Source organism: Eublepharis macularius, chromosome 5 (assembly GCF_028583425.1).
Source record: "Eublepharis macularius isolate TG4126 chromosome 5, MPM_Emac_v1.0, whole genome shotgun sequence".
Taxonomy (NCBI): Eukaryota; Metazoa; Chordata; class Lepidosauria; order Squamata; family Eublepharidae; genus Eublepharis; species Eublepharis macularius.
The window spans coordinates 16185796-16209667 of record NC_072794.1 but is presented as its reverse complement, the minus strand read 5'-3'; the positions used below and the strand labels follow the sequence as shown (position 1 = coordinate 16209667).

The 23872-nt window shown below is 42.6% G+C and overlaps 1 protein-coding gene across 1 annotated transcript in view; it reads right to left on the bottom strand.

The window, feature by feature from the left end:
- LOC129329998 (ceramide synthase 4-like) overlaps positions 1 to 23872 on the bottom strand; it is a 128431-nt gene that overhangs the window by 29141 nt on the left and 75418 nt on the right. Inside the window, exons 3-6 of the mRNA XM_054979813.1 lie at positions 23098 to 23215; positions 8305 to 8423; positions 6008 to 6065; positions 2876 to 2926 (exon numbers count right to left, since the gene is read on the bottom strand). Of these exons, the coding sequence (XP_054835788.1) occupies positions 2876 to 2926; positions 6008 to 6065; positions 8305 to 8423; positions 23098 to 23215 (346 nt within the window). The remainder of the gene's footprint in view (positions 1 to 2875; positions 2927 to 6007; positions 6066 to 8304; positions 8424 to 23097; positions 23216 to 23872) is intronic.

Genomic DNA, 23872 nt, shown 5'->3' with positions numbered 1-23872 from the left:
AAAAAAGTGGCTCTTATTTTTTTTGGATGCTGAAAAGGTCTTTGACAATTTGAACTGGGTTTTCCTGTTTGATGTCTTAGAAAAGATGAGTTTTGGGGAGAAGTTTATAAAATGGGTGAATTCGATTTATACTTCACAGAACGCCAAAATTATGGAAAATGGAGAATTAAACTAAACCATGCGAGATTCAGAAAGGAACACGTCAAGGTTGTCTGTTGTCACCGCTCCTTTTTATTTTGGTGTTGGAGGTTTTGAATAGAGATATTAGACAGGATGAAAGGATCAAGGGTGTTAAAATTAAAAAAGAGTCATATAAATTAAGAGTCTTCGCAGAACTTAGTTTTGTTTCTGGAGGACCCATTAGATGGAATTGAAATACTGATGGAGAAATTGAGAGAGTTTGGTGCTCTGGCAGGTTTTAAAATAAATGATCAGAAAACAAAAATGTTGACAAAAATATGGATAAATATCAGGAAGAATTGATGAAAATAACAGGTTGGAAAAAAAAGGTAAAATATTTAGGTATTACTCTAACGGAGATGAACTGTATGCTATTTCAAAACAATTATGTTAAGACATGGAAAGAAATTTAAAAAGATATGTTAAGATGGGATGGAGTGCAGTTATCCTTGGTGGGAAGAATATCAGTTATCAAGATGAATGTTTTACCTAGAATGTTATTCCTCTTCCAGACATTACCTGTGTTAATTTCAGATTTACCATTTAAGCAGTGGCAAAAGGATATTTCAACATTCATATGGCAAGGGAAAAAACCAAGGGTCAAATATAAAATTCTACAGGATGCGAAGGAGAGAGGCAGACTTGGTTTACTGGACTTGAAAGTGTATTATGCCTCTGCAGGTCTAACGTGGATGAAGGAATGGATGCTTTTGAGAAAAAGACAGTTTGAAAAAGAGCTTTGTTCAAATGATGAACATGTTATTTCTACAATGTGTAAGTTATTACTGTATGGTAAAATGACAAAGCGGAAAGGCACCGTGACCAACTTATCTCCGAGAATACAATAAAGCCAGAATCTATTATCAAAAGACTTACTTATGTCTGATCAATCAAAAAAGACAAAAAACGTCTACAATAGCCAGTAAATAGCATCCACTTATCTAAATTTCCAAAGTGCAGTAGTGCTTGTAAACATCTGTTTATCAAGTGCAAAACCGGCTTCAAAAAGACAATGCCTCCAAATTGTAAGGAGTAAATAGTACAGCACAATACAAAGTACAGTGCACAGACATTCATATATAGGAACTACTCATATCAACAGTAACTGCAATGGATTTGCTAGCGAGAAATATCCCGTTTCCAGTATGCCTTCTTCATGGCAGTTACTAAGAATCATATATCAGAAACTTTCATACATTCAACTCCAAGCACAATGGCCACTCACTCTTCGGCGCTGATACCGGAAATGGGATATTTCTCGCTAGCAAACCCGTTGAGGTTACTGTTGATATGAGTAGTTCTTATATATGTCTGTCTTTTTGAAGCCGGTTTTGCACTTGATAAATAGAGGTTTACAAGCACTACTACACTTTGGAAATTTAGATATGTGGATGCTATTTACTGGCTATTGTAGACTTTTTTGTCTCTTTATTTTTGATTGACCATACATAAATAAGTCTTTTGATAATAGATTCTGGCTTTATTGTATTCTTGGAGATTGTGATAATAAGTTGGTCATGGTGCCTCTCTGCTTTGTGATTTCTTTCTGTGGCGCTCTCTCTTTTTTCTGTTGGTTTGTATGGTAAAATGGGCAAAAAAAATTGGGTATAATATAATAGACCAATGGGAAAATATGTGGGTAAAGGGGCTTAAATTTACATTGAGTGTTAGACTTAAAGAAAATTTTTATAAAATGATGTATCAGTGGTATATGTCTCCTGAAAGATTAGCCAAAATGAGCAAAGGTATGTCAAATAAGTGTTGGAAATGTGAGAAACAAAAAGGAACATTTTATCATCTCTGGTGGACTTGCTGTAAAGCTAAAAAATTTTATACCTAGATTCATATGGTCATACAAAAAATAATACAGACTATTGTACAGTTTAAACCAGAAGCCTTTTTGTTGGGATTAATGGACAAACAGTTGGAAAATCGGCATGGGATTTTATTTCTATATATGATTACTGCAGCTAGGCTGTTGTATGCACAGAAATGGAAAAAGACAGAATTACCTTCAATAGAGGACTGGACTATGAAAATGACGGAGTTAGTGGACATGGCGAAACTTACAGCTTTGATCAGAGACAAAACATTGTTTATCTTCTGGCTAACTGGAAACTCTTTATTGGCTTTCTGCACGAAATGAGGAATAGTGACTTGATGATTTGTGGTTTTGATCATTAAGAAGATAATGGGGGAATATAAAAGTAGAAGGGAGGCAGTACTGGAAAAGGAAATTTTGGAGAGACTGTAATTTTGCTAAAAAAAAACAGAAGTGTTGTAGAGAAGGAAATGAAATATGTAGTATTATCAGGGCTTTTTTTCAGCTGGAATGCAGTGGAACGGAGTTCTGAAACCTCTTGAAAATGGTCACATGGCTGGTGGTGAGATTACGCCATCTAAACTCCCCTCTGTCTGGAGATCAGGGGGCAGGGCCACCAGCCATGTGACCATTTTCTCCGAGGGCAAACCACTGAGTTCCACCACCTCTTTTCCCAGAAAAAAGCCCTGAGTATTATTCTTTTTCCTTTCTAAGTTCCAAGTTCTGTAACTGTCTACTTTTTCCTTATTCTTGTTTTCTGCCCTTTCTATGGGCTTTTATTTCTATTAATAAAATAAAATTTTAAAAAGAAACAAGGAATAGCATCAGTGTCTGTATGCTTGATTCCATGCTGAAGGTTTCTTGGCCACTTACCTGCTGGGGATACCCAGTCCAGCACTCCCGGTGGTCCCAGAACCAGGATTTCTGCAATGAGACAGAACTTTGGAGAACTGTAGCCCACCATCTTTCACACCAGTCACATGAGAGCTTGACACAAGCAGCAGGTGCATCAACATAGACGGCCACCCATCATCACGGAAGATGATCAACACTTCCCCTTTTATCAGATTTCTGGAGCTAGGGATGTTCCAGACTTCAACCTCCAAAATTCAATTCCCTCAATTAGATGCAAGGTGATTTACTGAATGGACCGCTTCAATGAGTCACTGCCCAAATTCAAGACATGCAGCTGTTCACCTGTCAAGTAACTAATTAATTTACAGAGCCAGTGCATTGCTGCTCTGGTTCTCACAATATCAACCTTTGAACTTTTTTTTGTGCATTTGCTATTTTATTTGAAATTTTTAAAACAGGCAGTATTAAATCATAACTCTATTTCTTCCTCTAGGCAACAGTCCTGATGTACTAGCACTGAACTGCTTGAACTGGGGCGGGGGGGAGATACAGAGCTATACTTCCACTGAAGACTGTAAACAGACAGGGGAGCAGATTTATGAATATAAGGAGAACTAAGGACACACAGCGGGCACTAAGCAGTATGTTTAAATTTAAAATGAAAATTTGCCTCTTTTATCTATTTCCCTTTTAAGACAGGAGGAGGCAGTAGAGGAGCAGCCAGGTGCATGAGACTCCTGCAAAAGAACACAGCCACCATGCAAGAAAGCATCACAACCATAAAGCATGGACACATCCAGACTCATTTGGACGTATCTGAACAGCTCGCTGAATGATCAGTTCTCTGCTTGCAATGAGTATCAAGAAGGGAAGCTCAAACATACTGAGATGCAGACAGATGACAAGATTCAGTATGCAGTTAGTGCTCTCTCTCCTGGGTACTGACAACAAGAAGAAGTCAGTAGTCCCATATATTAGAACTGCCTTTGTGGATCAAAGCTTTTGGTTCTTGTGTGGAGGATGTACAATCATCCTTCTTTCGGCAGATTTGGGGCGTTCCCAAATGTGTTCCCTATTCATCTATATGTGTGGAGTTGGGTTTACACCTTTCGGAAACCTTGGATTATGGCTTTTAAGTATTGGCTAAAAATTCATTTTAGATCTGAATCTGGACGTTTACTATTTTACTTGATGAAAGATTGGCATAGCACCACTTCGTTTTCTATATTTATCTACAAACTGCAAAAGCTTGGTATTGCAGTGGGTTCCCTTCTTTTATGTGACGAATTATACACTTTAAGAACAATCAAATTAAGGCTTATGGATCATGAATTCCAAAAGGTGTTCTCCTCGCACCACCCTGTCTGTTCTGCAGCCAATTTAGGTATACCCGAAAGGCATAGAATGATGCCCCATTATTTTTCTGTTTTAGATTCCCCATTCCAGCACCGAACTTTTACTCTGGCTCGCCTAAATGCCTTTCCATCGATAGTTCTCTTTGGCAGATTTAGGCAAATACCTTCTCAAAACAGGCTATGCCCATGCGAATTAGGAGTTCTTGATTTGTTGTCTCATATTATTCTAGAGTGTCCTCTCCTTGCCTCACAATGTAAACAATCCTTGATTGAATATCTTCAGCACAGCGCTCTTACCAAAGGGAAAACCTTAATTTATCTTCTGGAAGATGTTAAACTCCAAATTACTACACATGTCGCAAAATGTTTAGCAGAAGCTTACAAAATTAAGTCCAAGCACACTACTGTATCTTAACTGTTGGTCACTTATTCATTTTTATCATTGGCCATTATTTTGGTTGTTGTGGGTTTTCCGGGCTGTATTGCCATGGTCTTGGCATTGTAGTTCCTGACGTTTCGCCAGCAGCTGTGGCTGGCATCTTCAGAGGTGTAGCACCAAAAGACAGAGATCTCTCAGGGCCAAGCTACAAGTGACGAATGACACTTGAATGGCAAGTGGATTGAGTGGAGGGCAAGTGAACAGGGAGAAATACACTTGCTGTTCAAGTGTCGTTTGTCACTTGTAGCTTGGCCCTCAGTGTCACAGTGTGGAAAAGATGTTGGCAGGTCATTTATATCTACTCAGAAGGGGTGGGGTTGAGCTGAGTCATCCTGTAAGAGTTTCCCAGAGTGTGGAATGCTAATGGCAGGAGGCTTCACTGTATCCTGAGGAGGTTCTTTTGCATATGGATTGGTGCTTGATGTGCTAATCTTCTAGAAGTGCTAATAGTCCAGAAGATTAGCACATCAAGCACCAATCCATATGCAAAAGAACCCACTCAGGAAACAGTGAAGCCTCCCGCCATTAGCATTCCACACCCTGGGAAACTCTTACAGGATGACTCAGCTCAACCCCACCCCTCCTGAGTAGATATAAATGACCTGCCAACATCTTTTCCACACTGTGACACTGAGAGATCTCTGTCTTTTGGTGCTACACCTCTGAAGATGCCAGCCACAGCTGCTGGCGAAACATCAGGAACTACAATGCCAAGACCATGGCAATACAGCCCGGAAAACCCACAACAACCATCGTTCTCCGGCCGTGAAAGCCTTCGACAATACATCAGCCATTATTTTATTTGACTGTTTTATGCTCTTGTTTTTATTATTTATTAGGTTTTTTGTGTTTATCTCTGATTGTAGATTATCACTGTTTTTATGCCAATAAAGGTATTGTTTGACTGACTGACTGACTGACTGACTGACTGACTGACTGACTGACTGATATTAGAACTCCTTATATTTTTCTAGCTTTCAAGGCTGAACCACCAGCACCACAAATTCTGGGGCCCTGCTGTGGTGATTTCTGGAAGTGATAGCAAGCTGCATTGACAGCAAATTTTAGCAAGTTGTATCACCAGAGAGTGGGGATTTCCAAGTTGCACTAGGACCTCTGCCCTCAACAAAATAAGCACTTCCCCTCCTTCCCAAGGAGGCTTCCCATCAAAGAGAGAAGCACCCAGTTGTGGGCATCGTCCACAATCAAGTTAACTGCCATTTGGAAAACAGTTTATATTTATTTAGACTATTTCTAGGCCACCTCTTCAGAGTCCAATCGAGGCAGCTTTCAATTAAAAAGCACAGTCTACTTTCAAAAGTCCTTAAATGTATTGGGTGGGGTTTCCATACTCACATTATGTAGGACAATCAGGCCTGTGATGAAGGAAGTTATATAGAAGGCGCTCCTCCAGCTACGAAACAAGCAGAGAAACAGAAGTCAGGACTCAGCTGGGTGGAAGAGGCCAGGAGAAGAGAACTGTCTGTGCTCCACAGGGGCTCTCTCTCAGAATCCAGTAAAAGGGAATTATTTCAGAGGTGGAATGATTTTCTCAAAATGCCAGAATACAAGGGGCTCCAGGACAAAATGAAAATACTTATTCATGTGAAATTAACTTACAGAAGATCGTTTCAGGCTTTGGTCTGTAGTCGAAGAGCTAGATTCGGGTTCAGTAGCACCTTAAAGATCAACAAGATTCCCAGGTTATGAGTTTTCTCGAGTCAGAGCTCCCTTTGGATGAAGCTCAAGTCAGAACTCCAACTCCCAAAACTACACACTCTGGAAACCTAATTGGTCTTTAACATCCCACTGGACCTTTCACTTACACAGCTCTCTGCTGTGTAACCCAGCAATGGCTTACTGGCTTTAAAGAGCTATTAGACCACTTCATGATGGAAAGAGGTATGTATTAACTGCTCAATAGAACCTCCATGTTCAGCGACAGTCTCTTCCTGAACGCCCGGTGCCAAGGACATTCAACAGGGGGTGGCTGTTGACAGAAGGATCTGGCGGGCCATTTGGCTGCTCCACTACTTGGAGCCACCTTGTTCTGATCCCATGGGGACCGAGCTACAACTATGAGCCAAGGTAATTGATAGAATCCCCAAGTTCAGATGCAGTCTATCTCTGACTTACAGTGGCTCATGCAAACAGCAGGGGCAGGGCTATAGCTTTGATGTCCTGCTTCCCAGAAACACGTGGCTGGCTGGGCTAAAAAGAACAACTGGAAGAGCCTCTAGTCTGACACAGCTTTTCACATCCAAAACAACTCATCTCACAAGAGAAGTTATCTAATGCTCCAGGAATCCCAAATGTATTTATTTACAAAATAAAAAAGAAGCATTTATTTGTCTACAAAATTCTTTATAAGCAGAGCCATCATGGCAGCTAACAAATTAAAAACATATGCAATAAAAACATGTTTTAAAACCCATTACAATCAAACACAGACACGTCATGAAAACCGAAGCAGAAATGCTCATGCAACAACATAAAAACAGCTGCCCTGCAGCAACAGGCACCATTCTCAGGCCACGCATCGCCGCCTCTGTCAGTACCTCAGCCGCAGGTGCCTCTAAAGAGCCCCAGGCCACCTTCACCACTAAGACAGCAGCAGCCAGTGCCCAGGCACAACCCTGGAGAGAAGCCCGCAGCCACCCATATGGCTCACACTTCTCCCGCAGTTGCCCAGGCAGCTCAACCTCAGCCAGGTCCACAGGAGATTGCTGGCAGCTTAAGCTAGGCATTCACAGGCCCCAAGCTGCCAAGGCAGCCACTGGAGAGGCTCCAGAAGCAGCAAGAGCAAGCCTGGCAGAGAACAGAATGAATGCCTTGCCCTGAGTTGGGATGGGGTGCGGCCAAGAGACTGCAGTGTCTACCCAGCCCTCCCATTGGATAGGCAGAGAGAAGGGCCACTCAGGGAGGCTGGGTGAGGATTGGGGGAAGATCTAGGGAGGTGGGGCAGGGGGGATCCTTTAAAGTCAGGTTCCTGTGGCAGCTGAGGAGGAATTGCAGGGAGAGGCAGCTGGAGGGTGATGTGGCTCCCAGAGAAAAAGGAACAAGGTAGCGCAACCCCCTTCCCTGCCCATCTGAGGCCACAGTACGCCTCCTTGGGGAACTGGCAGAATGGCAGACCGTCAAGTGAGGTGGTGGTGGTGGTGGTGAGGGAGGAGCCTCGCAAGGCGGACCAGACAAAATAAAAAGATGGCAACAGAAGAGAACAGGAGAGTCTCCCTGGGGAATCTTTGTGCCACAACCAAGATCCTCTCCCAGGCTGCCACCTGCCTAATATCAGAAGGGAGGGGCACCTGAATTAGGGCCTTGGAAGATGACTGTAGTGGTAGGGTAGGTTCGTAAGGGAGTAGGCAGAACCTCAGATATGCTGGTCTCAAGCCATATAGGGCTTTAAAGATCAGTGTCAGTGCCTTGAATTGCACCCAGAAAGAGACTGGGAACCGGCCAAGACCGGAGTGATATCGTCCCTCCAGCCCACTCCAGTGAACAGCTTGGCAGAAGCATTCTGCATCAATCAAAAATTCCAAACACTTCTCAAAGTAGCCCAACAGAGCGCGTATTGTGGCAAAAAAAGGTCTGCCCTTCTCCTGAATTCCTCTCTGCTTTCGTCCAGAAGCTCGGCATCCTTCCTTGCTCACCTGGCTTCACAGAATTTCTTTGTCAAGCTGGGCCGGTCTTGGTTGTGACGAGATCGAAACCACCTCTGCACCTGCCGGGGTTGCAAGTCGCACTGCTTGGCCAGTCCATTCACCTCGCTCTAGGAAAAGAAGGCCCAAAACTACAGTAAGAAAAGCCACATCCATCCCAAGAGAAACTAGTTTTGTGTGTCCACAGTATCTAAATGCCCCATTTTAAACTGTTCACTGCACAGAAGAAAGTTAAACCAAAACCTTCCCTCCCACTCAAGACACACTAATTTTCTATGAGCCAGGAATTCAGGTGCACCTCATTTTTTAAAAAGCCCAACTGGTAGAAAACAGTATCTGAGTGAAAAAAAAATCTAGGTGACATCCTTGGGATGTTCTCAAAGACTACATTGTCTGGAAATGTAACCCACTGAAGGATTTTCTCACAGATTTATCAGAGACCTCTGTCACAACAGAGAAAAAAACAGTGGCTTGAGTTCTGGCATCCTCTAAATGTAGGGTTGCCAGGCCCCCTCGATCTCCCAGTGGGAGATTGGGGCCTGGCTCTTACCTCGGTGGAGCGGGTGTGCGCACGCTCCTGCAAGCGTGATGATGTCACTTCTGGGAGTGATGTCATCATGCAGCCCCCGTTTGGGTGCTGATCGGGCCCATTGTGGGCCCCTACGGAGCGCAGGAACGCTCCCACGCCCCACAGGGGCCCACAATGGGCCCAATCTGTGCCAAAACGGGCCCAATCCTCGCCCGTTTTGGCATGGATCGGTTCCGTTTTGACGTGGATTGGGCCCATTTTGGACCCCTGTGGAGTGTGGGAGCGTTCCTGCGCTCTGCAGGGGCCCACAATGGGCCCGATCCGTGCCAAAATGGACCCGATCCGTGCCAAAACGGGCACGGATCGGGCCCATTTTGGCACAGGTCAGGCCCGTTGTGGGCCCCTCCAGAGCGCAGGAACGCTCCCACGCTCCACAGGGGCCCCCTGTGGTCAAAACAGGCCAAAACAGGTCTGATCCTGGGGCTGCTGTGCACGGGGCCCCACAGCACTGCAGGGGGCGCGCATGGAAGGTGCGCCCCCCCCGCTGGCCAGGTAAGTGGGGGCGAGGGTGGGGCGGGGGATCCCCTGCCCCTACTGGGGGTCTGGCAGCCCTATCTAAATGGGCTGTCAATTTAAAGATCTTATTGGACTTCCGGTTTGGGATTCATGGAGGTCTGAAGCAGCTCCATTTGCGGAGCTGACCGGACTGCCGTTTTAAGCGGCCGGCGGGGGAAATTTAGCCCGCGGCCGACTGTTCTCAGGCGGAGAGCAGGCAAAGAACGCTCAAGACCCTAGGGTGTGCTAGATCTCGGACGAGGGGGGGCTCTGCGCAAAGGGTCCCCTCCCGATCCTTGAGGTCCCACCCTGCGACAGGTCGGCTACGATCTCTGCGGCAGTTCTGGGGCCAATTCGGCTGGCATAAGACCTACATACCCAAGCTTCGATTGGGGAAAGAGGTGGAGAGGAGAAGTTATAATCGAAACAGCGATTACAGCCCGAGAAAAGTGAAAGAGAAGGTAAAGATCACTATCTTCTGATACGGGACAGATTGATAAAAACAGAGAGGAAGAAAAGTAGATTTTCAAACTGCAACAGGCTAATAATAAGGAGGGGAAGACTCGGCAAGAGTTGTATTTGAAAAGAGATTAAGTTTAAAGAAGTTATTAAAGAAATTGGACTATTGTTTTGAATACTTGCGGTTATGGAGCTGTGAGAAAAAGATACCATCGCGAGACCTACTGTGGGAAGTCGGGAGACAGGAAGTACGTAATAACAATAGAGTTGCTGGAGAGAAGCGGCCCTTGCCAGGGGGCAGGAAGAAGGGAATCGCCATCTTTGAAAGGGGAAGGGTTGCGGCTTCAGCGGAAAAGGAAGTAAGCCATTTTGGATTACAAAATCATAGAGGAACCATAGAGAAAAGACGCCCGACATTTTGGACTCTTCAAAAATTATTGGCAAGAAGACTGGGACATTTGAAATAAAAAGACATTTAAATTCTACGCCACGGAGTTAAGGAAGAGAGCGGACTTGTGGGAGCGAGCCAAAGCAAGCCCCACGATGTCAAAAAAAGAGTGGCAATCGGCAATAGAAAACCTGGACAAAAAACTTTTAGACGTGATTAAAGAACTTAAGGACATGAAATTGGAGCTGATTAAAGAGGTTAAAGAGGTCAAACAGACAGTAAAATCGGAGCTGTCAGAAGTGAAAAAAAGTATGGAAACAATACAAAGTGAACTACAAGGAACGCAGCAGAGAGTTAAAACAGTAGAAGACGCGATGGAGAACTTAGCAGACACGCAACAAACAGAGATGAGACTGATGAGGGGAAGGATGTCGGTTGCGGAAACTAAACACATGGAGAAGCAGTTACGGTTTCGTGGTTTGCCAGAAGTGGAAGGAAAGTCAGCGCAAGAACAGATGACTGAGGTGTTAGCTGAATACCTGGGGAAGGAGGAGGAGGAAGTTGTGGCTATCCTTGATGTGGCATACCGTGTAAATTCGAGAATTGCAACCCAGAGGAAATTACCAAGAGACGTGATTGTGCAGTTTACGACACGAAATATGAAAGAGAAGATTGTGACAAAACAGTTTCAAGATCCATTGGAGATTGATGGCAAGACGATTATCATAATGAAGGAATTACCCAGGTCAGTGTTATTAGATCGGAAAAAATATAAAGTGCTAATTCAGATCTTGAAGGACATGAAAATCAGGTACAGATGGGAGTTGCCAGAAGGTGTGTCCTTTGAGTTTGGAGGGGCCAAAAAGCGTATCAGATCTGAGCGAGAGATGGAGCGATTTATAAGGGACAATGAAAAAGACTTACCAACAAGATTATGAGTATGGAGTGTAAAGTTTTATCTTGGAATGTAAATGGACTAAACTCACCAAACAAGAGAAAAAGTATTTTCCACTGGCTATTAAAACAAAAATGTGATATTGTTTGCTTGCAAGAAACCCATATTCGAAAGCAGGATGTAAAATTTTTAAAAATGGGGAAACTGGGCAATGAATTTGTAGCGGCCTCTAATAAGAAAAAAAGAGGAGTGGTGTTGTATATAAAAGAGGAGCTACAGCCAAAATTTGTAATAAAAGATGTGGAAGCCAGATTTATAGCAGTGGAATGTACATGGAACTTAAAAAAAGTATTGGTAGTCGGAATTTATGCACCTAACGGTGCAAAAGAGAGCTTCTTTGAGGATTTGAGGAAGCAACTAGACGAACTTTCATACGACCAGATAATTCTTGCTGGAGACTTCAATGGAGTGACGAACTTGGAACTAGATAAAAAGACATCAACTGTACAAAAGAAAAGAGGATTGTTACCAAAGCTTTTTTTTGAGCTGATACAACAGGAGACCTTAGAAGATGTATGGAGAAGAGAAAATCCTAAAAGTAGACAATTTACTTTTTACTCTTCAAGACACTGTACACTATCGAGAATTGATATGATCTGGGCCTCAAAAGACTTAGCGTTATGGACTAAGGAGGTAGAAATAATGCCGATGGTAGGCTCAGATCATAATCCAATCATGTGGAAATTAGGGAGGAGGAGAAAAAGGAAAGCATGGAGAATAAATGAGGACTTGTTACAGGAAGGAGAGAACGTGGAGATGTTGAGAAGAGAGACAAAGTTCTTCATACAATATAACGTGAATAAAGAAGTACCAACTGACAAAGTTTGGGATGCCTACAAGGCGGTAATAAGGGGCATACTAATGGACTTAAATGGCAGAGTGAGAAAAAAGAAAGAGGAGAAGAGACAAGAGATTGAGGAGAAAATAAAAGCCAAAGAAACACAGTTAAAAAAGAGACCAGGGAAAAAGAAATTACATCAGGAAATTAAAATACTTCAAGAACAGTTGGCAGCAATGAATAATAAAGAATTGGAGTGGAACCTTAAAAGACTGAATCAGAAAGTGTTTGAAGGAGCAAATAAACCTGGAAAGTATTTGGCATGGCAACTAAAAAAGAGAAGGGAAAAGAAAATAATAAACAAAATATGTGAGGACAATAAAACGTATCTGGAACAGACTACCATTAGTAGAGCCTTTTACAAATTTTACGCTAAGTTATACAATAAGAAAGAGGTGAATAAAGAATCAATAGCGACATATTTGGAGAAAATGAAACTCCCAGTAATTTCGGAAGCTTGGAGAAATAGACTGAATAATGAAGTAACGGATGAGGAAATAAGTAAGGCAATACAATCTGCAAATCTAGGAAAGGCGCCAGGGCCAGATGGACTTACGGCTAAATTTTACAAGACAATGGCTAATGAACTGGCACCATTCCTAAAAGAGGTGATCAATGGAGTTTTAAAGGATCAACGGATTCCAGGTACTTGGAATGAAGTGAATATATCATTGATCCCTAAAGAAGGCCAAGATTTGACAAACGTGAAAAATTATAGACCTATATCGTTACTTAATAATGACTATAAAATCTTTGCGAAGATACTGGCGGAGAGACTGAAGGGGTGGCTTTCGGAAGTTATTGAGGAGGAACAAGCAGGCTTTTTGCCAGACAGACAAATTAGAGATAACTTGAGGACAGTGATAAATGCTATTGAATATTATGACAAGCGTTGTGATAAGGAGGTTGGTTTCTTCTTTGTTGATGCTGAAAAGGCGTTTGATAATTTAAACTGGGATTTTATGTTTGCCACTATGGAAAAGCTACAAATGGGAGAAAGATTCATTAGAGCAATAAAGGAAATTTACAGAGACCAAAATGCAGCAATTGTGGTGAATGATGAAGTGACTAAGAAATTAGTTATAAGTAAAGGAACAAGACAAGGTTGCCCGCTGTCTCCGCTGTTGTTTATTTTGGTATTGGAGATTCTGATGATACAAATACGACAAGATGAAGAAATCCGTGGAATAAAAATAAAGGACTATTCTTATAAGGTTAGAGCATTTGCGGATGACATAACGCTAATTGTGGAAGACCCAATGGAGAACATGCCAAAAGTGATAGATAAGATTAAGGAGTTTGGGGACTTGGTAGGTTTTTATATCAATAAAAAGAAATCAAAGGTATTATGCAAAAACATGACTAAGCAAAAACAACAATTGCTAATGGAAATAACGGAATGTGAAGTAATAAATAAGGTGAAATATTTGGGAATTGAACTGACTGCAAAGAACATAGATTTATTTAAAAATAACTATGAAAAACTATGGACTCAGATAGAGAGAGATCTGATCAAATGGAACAGATTGAATTTGTCATGGTTGGGAAGGATTGCAGCAGTGAAAATGAATGTGTTACCAAGAGTAATGTTTTTGCTACAGACAATACCAATCATCAGAGACTCTAAGCAATTTGAAAAATGGCAGAGGAAAATATCAGACTTTGTATGGGCAGGCAAGAAGCCTCGAGTGAAAATGAAAGTTTTACAAGATGCAAAAGAAAGAGGCGGAATGCAACTGCCCAATCTAAGACTTTACCATGACGCAATCTGCCTAGTGTGGTTGAAAGAGTGGATGACGTTAAAGAACAAGAAATTACTAGCCCTAGAGGGATACAAAAAAATATTTGGATGGCACGCATACCTATGGCATGATAAAGTAAAGGTGAACTCGATGTTCCTGCATCATTATATACGGAGAAGTTTATATACAATCTGGAAGAAGTACAGAATCTATTTACAAGAAGGAACCCCTTTGTGGGTAGTTCCATATGAGGTGATAGACCCGAGAGCTGTTGATAATGAGCAACAATGTTTAACTTACAAAGAAATAACTAGAATTGAAGCATCTAAACTCAGAATAAAGACTCAGGAGGAACTATCACCTTATTACGACTGGTTCCAGTATAGACAGATTAGAGATTTATATAACTCGGACTCTGTAAAGGGAGGTATACGAACAGAGAATTCGGAACTAGAGCAGACCCTTCTTAAAGAGGACAAGAAAAGAATATCCAAGGTATACCAAGTACTGTTGAAATGGTATACTGAGGACGAAATAGTTAAAGTACAAATGGTGAAATGGGCCATAAACTTCAACAAAGAAATAACAATGGAGACATGGGAATACTTGTGGAAGACTACAATGAAGATAACGACATGCACCAGCATTAAAGAGAACATTTACAAAATGATTTATCGTTGGTACATGACACCAAAGAAGATTGCGCTAGGGAATTTGAATACTTCTAATAAATGCTGGAAATGCAGGAAGCACGAGAGCTCCCTCTATCATATGTGGTGGACTTGTGAGGTAGCTAGGCAGTACTGGGGGGAAATAATAAGAGAAATGAGTGAGATTTTACAATTTCAAGTAAATAAGAACCCAGAACTCCTGCTACTAAACCTGGGAATGGAGGGAATTCCAGCCCACCATAGGACGTTGATATTTTACATGACGGCTGCAGCTAGACTTTTGTACGCGCAAAAATGGAAAGTACAAGAAGTGCCAACTATTGAAGATTGGATTTACAAATTGTTGCATATGGCAGAAATGGACAAGATGACAAGAAAACTGAGAAATCTGGACCCAGGACAGTTTAACACAGACTGGAAGACGCTGAAACAATATTTGGAGAAGAAATGGGAGGTGGGAGGAGAACTGTGGCAGTTTGAGAACTATTGAAATATAATAAAATGTAGAGGGGGGTGACTTTACCGGGGGGGAGAAGAGGTAAAAATGAATCTCTAAGCAGTTATGTTATTAGATTGATATATATAGAATAATAATAGAATATTGATAGAAAATAACTAACCACAAGGGTTAACTATAAGGATTGACTAACTAATAATATTTTCTTTTTGATTTTGTACAATGTACCAAACTGAATATGGTAATATGAAGGTATATATGAGTCAAATTGATTGATATCATATATAAAATATTAACGTAAACTAATATAATTAAAACAGAAAGAAGAAAATAGAATGAATAATATATAGAGTATAAGTTAAGTTGGTTGATATATATGATTATATGGCTTATATAGTTTATATAGTTTATGTTATTCAGAAATATTTGAAAACGGGATTATGGGATAAATTGTTTATCTATTATGGGTACAGAGTATTAAAAATAGTCAAAGAAGTATTGCTTAGAATAAAAGGAGAATATATATTTGATTAGATAGAGGAATATATAAAGAGTAAGGGAAAAGGGACAAAGGGCTGGAAAACTGTTGGAAGTCAATAAAAAGGGGGGGGAAGGGAGGGGGTTAGAAATTGGTAAATGGGAGAATTGATTGTAATGTGAAAATAATTGATACTAACCCAATAAAAAAATTTTCAAAAAAAAAATTTAAAGATCTTATTTATTGATTTGATTTGATTTGATTTGATTTGATTTGATTTGATTTGATTTGATTTGATTTGATTTGATTTGATTTGATTTGATTTATACCCCGCCCTCCCCACAGATGGGCTCAGGGCAGCTAACGACATTCAAAAAGTACATTAAACGTCACAAAAACATAAAATCAATAATAATTTTTTTAAAAGTCATTAAAATAGTCCAGGAGCAGGCTATTTAAACACATATTGGGGGTCCGTATACAGGCATAGCAGATGGCCGAGGGCAGCCCCAGAAGAAGAGGTGGTCTTAGATGGAAGGAGGACACCCGCTGGCACTCAGCCAAAGACCCGGTGGGACATCTCCGTTTTACAGGCCCTGCAAAACTGTAACAGGTCCCGCAGGGCCCGGATCTCCAGCGGGAGAGCGTTCCACCAGGCCAGGGCCAGGGCAGAAAAAGCCCTGGCCCTGGTTGAGGCCAGATGGATGTCCTTTGGGCCGGGGATCACCAGGAGTTGCTTGTCTGCAGAGCACAACACCCTGCAGGGGACGTAATGGAAGAGGCAGTCCCGCAGGTATGCAGGTCCCTTATTTGCATACCCACTTATCTGTAACCCACTTAGTTCACTCTTTATTGACAGAACTAGGTCTGGGTGATAAACCAAGTCCCACTATTACCTAGCTGCCTTTGTCACAGGAGGGTGTTTTGGTCTTTAAACAAAGCTTTTGTACTGTTTGGACATGCTGAAGCATTTGAGTCAATTCCACCAGAAAAAAAAATTCTCCTTTTCCTGTGGTCTTGGGTGTCTTGCTTCCAATGACAGAACACTCGGCTGTCAACCATCAATATAAGAAATAAGTCCGGCAGCATGAAAACAAGGCTCATTTCATTAGACCTCCAGATTTATGCACTATGCACACCCTGGTTCACAGTTCTTCCTACAAAAAACTCAAGTGTTGGAGAAACTAAGTTCCCCCTTGGATCCATAACAGTGTGGTTTGCTTCACAATGAGCGGAACTACAAGTGACAAAAGGCACAGGTTGGACACTTGTCAGCTTTCCTCAAGTTTGGATGGGAAATGTAGGCAGCTTGGCGGAATGTTGGACAAGTGACAGTTGAAAAGTCCATTGGACAGCAGACAGAGAGCCAAGCTGCAAGACTAGGATGCCTACATTTCCCGCCAAAACTTGAGGGAAGCTGACAAGTGTCCAACCTGTGCCTTTTGTCACTTGTAGTTCCGCTCAATGAAACTAAAGCCGAGTGGCACCTTAAAGATTAACATTTATTTCATTTATTTTGTGAACCAGAGGTCTCTTTTTCAGCTGCTATGAAGAGGAAATCATTTTCCACATTTTTATAAAGAAAATTACCAAAAGGGGGGTGGAGGTTTTGGGAGTAGATAAGTGCTTGGTGTGAACCCCATCATAAATCTTTCAGGAGTGACACCCTTGTAGAAGGGACTGGACGTTTGTTACACACAAAAGATGATGATAAAGGTCAGTCTCTTTCTCCTGGTGTGCAAATAAAGAGAAGTGGAATAAACAACAAAACTGAACATCTGCCCCAACTCTTCTCATTCTGCCTCCACTTCTGTAACTTTCCTTATAAAAATGTGGAAAATTATTTGTTCTTCATAGCATCTAAAGAAATGAGATCAGACTCCCAAAAGCTCATGTGTAAATGTAAATGTTGGCAATCTATTTTATTTTGCTACAATAGAAGGCCAGAGGCACCTTAGACATTAATACGGGTACACTCTAGATTGAATTTCACAGGGCACACTGATTTTCTCAGGACAGTAATTCATAAAGCAGAATCTTAAACCTCTGTAGATAAGAACCTGAACTATTTTATCCTGCCTTCTATGTGCAGGGAATTAAATTCCCTTTGGTAGGAAAAAAAATCCAGGCATGGGGGGGGGGGCAAAACAGGAAATCAGGGGAAAGCTAGGTTTCAGTTCTTATCGTTTTCTTTATGTCCACTGATAAGGGGAAAAAATCCCTGCATTCTGAAAACTAACTGATCAGGGAGAACTTAGGCTACGATCCTTGTTTCTTCAGAAGCAAGCTGTCTCTGTGCATGGAACTGGAATATTCCTCCATTCTTCTCCCCCTGCCCCGAAACTCCACAAAATCCCCCACTCATGGAAATCTAGCATATCTGAAAGTTAAGCAGGAATAACTCATTCTGCCATATCATAATGGAAAATTTGAACACTTCTCAATCCGTGTTTATAGGTAACTATTGCTTTAAATATGTGCTCCTATATACTACCTGTTGCTTTAAGTATGACCCTACTGGTAATTCTATGTTGTCAGATGTCAGTACTAGAACTGCTTATGTACTGTTTCAGCATTTCTTCACGTCTGGATCAGATTTCTGCTAATGTTATGTCTTTCTAAACTTGCATTTATTTACCTTACGGTATTGTTTATTGAAATGCCCTTGATATTGACTGTGCTAATCTCACTCTATGTAATCCACCTTGAATCACAGGGAGAAAGGCGGACTATAAATGACATAAGCAAACAAACAATCAGGTCAAGCAACAGCTAGTTTAGAACAACCTGACCATATCAATGTTCTATAGCCAAACATCAACATTCTGATAAGAGCCATGATTAGATTAATTTTTAGCCCTTTAAAGGCCGCTGTCTTTTCTTCTGTAATTTGCACCAACCCAAGTTGCCTTTAAAGCTTGCTTGAGTATGTGACCGTCTATTTGAAGGCACATCCAGGTTTAATTCTGTGAGTTATGCACAGCCTTTACAGATACACAATAGGTGAAGCTTGAGTTTTTTTGAATTTTCTTTTCCCCATTGAGCTGATTTGCTGTGGGATGACTTCTGTACACATCTATAAATGTCAGGTTATATTTTGCAGCCAGGTCCTTCCAGCTACATATCCAAACTCGAGAGAGATTCCTTTTGGAGGCAAATGCCTTGAAAATTGCCATTTTTGCACGTATTTTAGAACTTTGTGTGTCGTTGGTTTGTAGCATCGCTCTAAATGGCTGGCTTTTTACTGTAGCTCTTCTAAAAAAAATTTACATGTAGAGACTTGGGGCCAAGCTACAAGTGATGAATGACACCTGAATGGCAAGTGGATTGAGTGGAGGGCAAGTGAACAGGGAGAAATACACTTGCCGTTCAAGTGTCATTCGTCACTTGTAGCTTGGCCCTTAGATTTGGGGTTTTCCTTTCCTATTTTGGGGTAGGATCATTTCTCCACCTACCTACACTTGTTGTGCAAGAAATTGAAACCCAACAATTCACCAACAATGCAATCCTATGCAAAGTTACACCCTTGTAAGCCCATTGTTTACGACTGCACTGCAAATGTAATGAACTCCTGGACATGATACCTATAAAGAATTTTGAACCATCTCAACAGCTGCATCGAGAATGCTTCCCCCAACCCCCAGTGCATTGTGACAAAGCTTGGAGAAACTGGAAGCTGCATTTGGCATGAAAATCAGAACTCAAGGGGAGGGTTTTCTGCTGCTTCTACAGAAATAAGACAACCATTTTGGAAAATTTTGGAAGCACCTCCATTTGTATTCAGTTTGCACGCTAACAACAACAAAAAAACCACCTCTCCCATTTTTATCCCATCCTTTCTTCAAGAAGCTCAAGGTGGCAAACCACAGCTCCCCCCTTCTTGTTTCATCCTCACAACAGTCTTATGAGGAAGGCTAGGTTGCAAGAGAGAAAGGGACTGGCCCTATGTCATCCAATGAGCTTCATGCCACAACAAGAATTTAAAATTGGTCCAGCTTATTTGACCTGCAGTGGGAAACGGGTTGTGGGAGGCCTGTCAACCATGACATTTGTACTCTGCAGACAACCAGGCAATCGCACAGAGGCAGGGACCTGAGTCTGTGCAATTGTGCCCACTCTACCTCCCCACATGCCCCAAGGGGGCATATCTTAGGGGCAGACCCTGGCAACCAGCAGAATGGGCATGGAAGTGGCCATTTGCAATGATGTGATATTACTTCCTGGAAAACCCAGATGTGGCATTGTGCCTCTCTGGGAATCTCCAGGAACTCTGTGGGAAAACCCTAGAGTTCTGAGCAATTCCTAGAAAGGACTAATGTCACTTCCTGTTTCCCTCAAAAGTGAAATCAAGCCACAGGCCCAACAGGCATTCTTTCAATGTTTCTTCCGCTACTGCTCCAAGCAGGAGTGGGAAATGGGAACTGGGGACAGGACATCCCCTACCTTCACAGGGTGGGAGCTGGCAACTCTTGGTTGTCTGGACTAGTCTCCTGGTATCTCCCATTTTCTCAATTAAGGTACCGACTAAATGCTATTTCCCCCACCCATCCACCTGCACTTTTCCCAATGTAATGATGAATCCTACCCTGCTGTTTTATGCCTTGCAACATTTCTGGAGACAGAAGTATTGCATATTTTCACTACAAAGCATGGTTTAGGACACAGAGGAACTAAGAGTTTAGTTTTAGATTTTTTGTGTAAATCTGCAAACATGCATTTCTTTCACTGTTCTAGCTAAGAGCCTTGAGAAGAATAACATATGTATCAATGGCTTTATGCTCAGAATAAATCCTAGAACAAATGGAACAGAGTTTGCAACAATTACTCTCTGGAATTCTCAGGGATGTTTAACATCACGCCTCTAGTGAAAACAAGTTCGATGGTTTAATAAAGGCTGATTCCGCACACGTTGGATAATGCACTTCCAATCCTCTTTATAGATCATTTGGAACGGATTTTTTCATGCGCGGAACAAAAAATCCACCTCAAACGATTGATAAAGTGCATTGAAAGTGCATTATCCAACGTGTGCGGAATCAGCCATAGTCATGTGAGACTCACGTAATTATGTCTGTACAAAACAGCCACACCCTAGGACCCGCCCCCTCCTCCAATCTCTCAAATCTAGGTTGCGGTGAAACTATTCTCTCTTTTCTGAAGAGGTTTGGTAAGAATTTTAGACATGGCATTACATTTTAGAAGGGATGACATGTACACTTTTCTATTTATAATCTCATTTACATATGCTGGTGTTTTCTGTATAATTGTGATTCTTGTTCATTTAATCTGTTCTGTGCTTAGTTCTCTTGGCCCCTTCTTACATGCCCAGGGTAATGCCGATCACCACCTTGGGGTCAGATAGCAATTTCCCCCAGGCCAGTTTGGCTAGGGATCTTGATAGTGTTTTGCCCTCTTCTGGGCATGCAGTAAAGGTCACTGACCATTTTCACCAAGAGCGATTTAAACTTTAACCCCCCCCTTGTTCCAGCTGACCTCAAGTGACATCATTGTGCAGTCCTGAGTTCCACCACTGAGTTCCACCACCTCTTTTCCCAGAAAAAAAGCCCTGGAGGTAATTGTGAATTTCCTACATTGTGCAGGGGGTTGGACTAGATGACCCTGGAGATCCCTTCCAACTCTATGATTCTATAACTAGGCTTTAAATAAATTTCTTAAAAGACAACATTGGCTGGGATATAAAGTTTTTACCAGGAATCAGAATAAACTTCTGACTTCTCTTCAGTTAGAAGACGGATAACTGTGTAGAATGATCACTGAAGAGACGGGATCTTTCTTCCCACAGCCTTGTGGTGTAGTGATGAATGCGCTGCTTTTAAAACAGTCAAAAAGACTTCTGGTTTCCATGTGCCTGTTTTAAGTAATACCCCCATATGGGGTTGCAGAAGAACTGTAGGTAACAATAATTAAAATCAACTAATAACTCCTAATAAATCGTTTTTTCTGATTAGTAGATGGTGCGCCGTATTGCAGAAATGTGGCTTCTTCCAAGACTGATATGCATGCCTGCCTGTGGCTGTTACCGCACATGAAAACTGGAGATGAGAGGCAATTATTGGTACTAAAAGCTCAAGTGTATTTTATACTTAGCATGTAGTTAACTTCCACAAAGTGGTTTTTTTTCATCTGATAAGTAGCCCATCTCTTCAAAAGGCACAGGACAGTGACTATCTGCCTAGTGTGGAAGTGCTACTATTAATACAACTAAACAACACGACATCACTTGGCCCCATTACTGGCCCCTGACCCACAGCATCATCAAGCCTTACCTATTGAGTTTCAGTTTTTAGGATGATGAGAACCTGGCAACTCCAATGTTTTCAGTGTTTTCATCTCCCCTCCATAAAATTTCTGTCTGTGGGCCTACAGAAATGATGTGCAGTTCGGAAGAGGTGTTCCCTTCTGTGTGTGAAAGATGCCTCTTCCTAGAAGAGTGTTTTATTGTCTATCACTTGTACAGCATTCTGCATCCAGTTGGCACGCAACAGTCATTCCGTAGCAGTTTTACTCATGTTTTAAAGTGCCCCCCTGGGGTGGGGACCAACCACCGAAATATGATGTATTGGGAGAATCAGGATGATGCAGCATAATTCGAGAGACCCAGATTCACTGAGTCAGTCACCATATAATCTACCTCACAGTGTTGCTGTGAGTATGGTTCCCAGGTGCCCGCCAGTGGGGGGCAAATTCCCAGAGGTTTGTACCCTTGCCCACTGCTCCACCAGCGATCGGTGGGGGTAGCAAGCCCCCACTGGTCACCCGCCACCGGCATGCACTTCAGGAACATATGTGGTGCGCATGCTTCCAGGAAGCGTGATGACATCATGACATCATCATGGAAGCGTGACATCATCATACTGGCCATGCTGGTGTCTGCACAAGGAAGTCACTCCTGGAAGTGATGTCGTCACACCGGCCACAGGAGCACTCCCACGCTTTGTTTGAGGCCAATTTGGGCCCCAAATGGGCCAAATTGGCCCTGCCCAGAGTGCGGGAGCGCTCCCGTGGCTGGCACGATGACATCACTTCCAGGAGTGACGTCATCATGCAGATACCAGAGCACGCTTGCGAGCATCACACCTCCAGCATGAGGTAAGTGCCAGGTCTCCCCACTCCTGCCAGGAGGGTATAAGTACCTGGCAATCCTAGCCATGAAGATAAAATGAAGGAGAACCATACCTGCTGCCTTGGAGAAAGGACAGGATAAAAATGTGGTGGGACCAAAGCCAGCCTTAGCACACCAAAAAAGTGGGGAAGCTACTGGGGCGCAGTGTTTTTGGCGAGGTCTAGTGGCACGAACACTCCTCCTGCTCACCCTTCCCTCACCCGCTCATGAGTGCTCCACTACCCACACTCCCAGCTAAACATGCTGCCCGGGATCATTGTGGAAGAGAATGCAGGCAATGCACATCAGCAGTGCTCCTGGCAGACATGGTGCCAGAACCACACGCACTGCCCTAGCACTGTCTGGAAAGGGCATGCAGGTAATGCTGGCCGCTGTGAGAGCAGGTGGAGGGAAGGATCACAAGCAAGGGAAGGAGACACAGGCAGATGGAAGGGCACATTGGTAAGGGTGGAAAGGCAGGGTGCAAGCAAAGGGTGGCGGTACAATGAGAGAAAGCCCATGGGAACTCTCTGCCTGCCCAAACCCTGAACCAAGCCATGGATGGGAGAGAGGGTATATATGAACTTACCTCTTTTGGTCTCTTTTGGTGTCTTCTGTAAAAATCTTCCAGCACAGCATTTGGAGATGCTTTCCTTTGTGCTTTCTCCCTCAGCCCCATTTTTCTGCTCAGGGGCACAGCGACAGTCCTGTGGGAAAGACAGCAAACATGGCATCCTGTTGGGCATCCTTCTCACAGCCTGCTTTCTGGGCTAGCATTAAGCATGGGAAGTTGACTCCAGGAACAGTGTGCACTCCTGATAGTTAGGAACACGTTACCTTCCCCATTTAGTTCTCTGATTATCCCCTAGTTTCTCTTAGAGCCAAGCTACAAGTGACGAATGACCCTTGAACAGCAAGTGAACAGGCTCACGTGTATTCCTCCCTGTTCACTTGCGCTCCACTACGTGATCAAGTGGAGCGCAAGTGAACAGGGAGGAATACGCGTGAGTCTGTTCACTTGCCATTCAAGTGTCATTCATCACATGTAGCTTGGCCCTGAGTGCCGCATTCCACGCTTCCTGAAATCCAGTTAAATGAGAGAATTTTTTAAAAAATTGCTCGCAAATCTCTTGCACATCAAGTGGCAACTTCCCAGGCCTTTCATTTGCAACTTTCATCTCCTCTGCAATATCATGGTGCAGGCAACAAAGGAAACAACAGCGCACTGCACATGTTCTAGTCCTGGAGAAACTTAGAAATTCTTGTAATTAAACCAGAATTAAGGGGAGGGATGGCATTCAGCATAAAGAAATTACAGAATGATCATGGAACAGAACACCACGAGGGGGGGGGCATGGAAATTC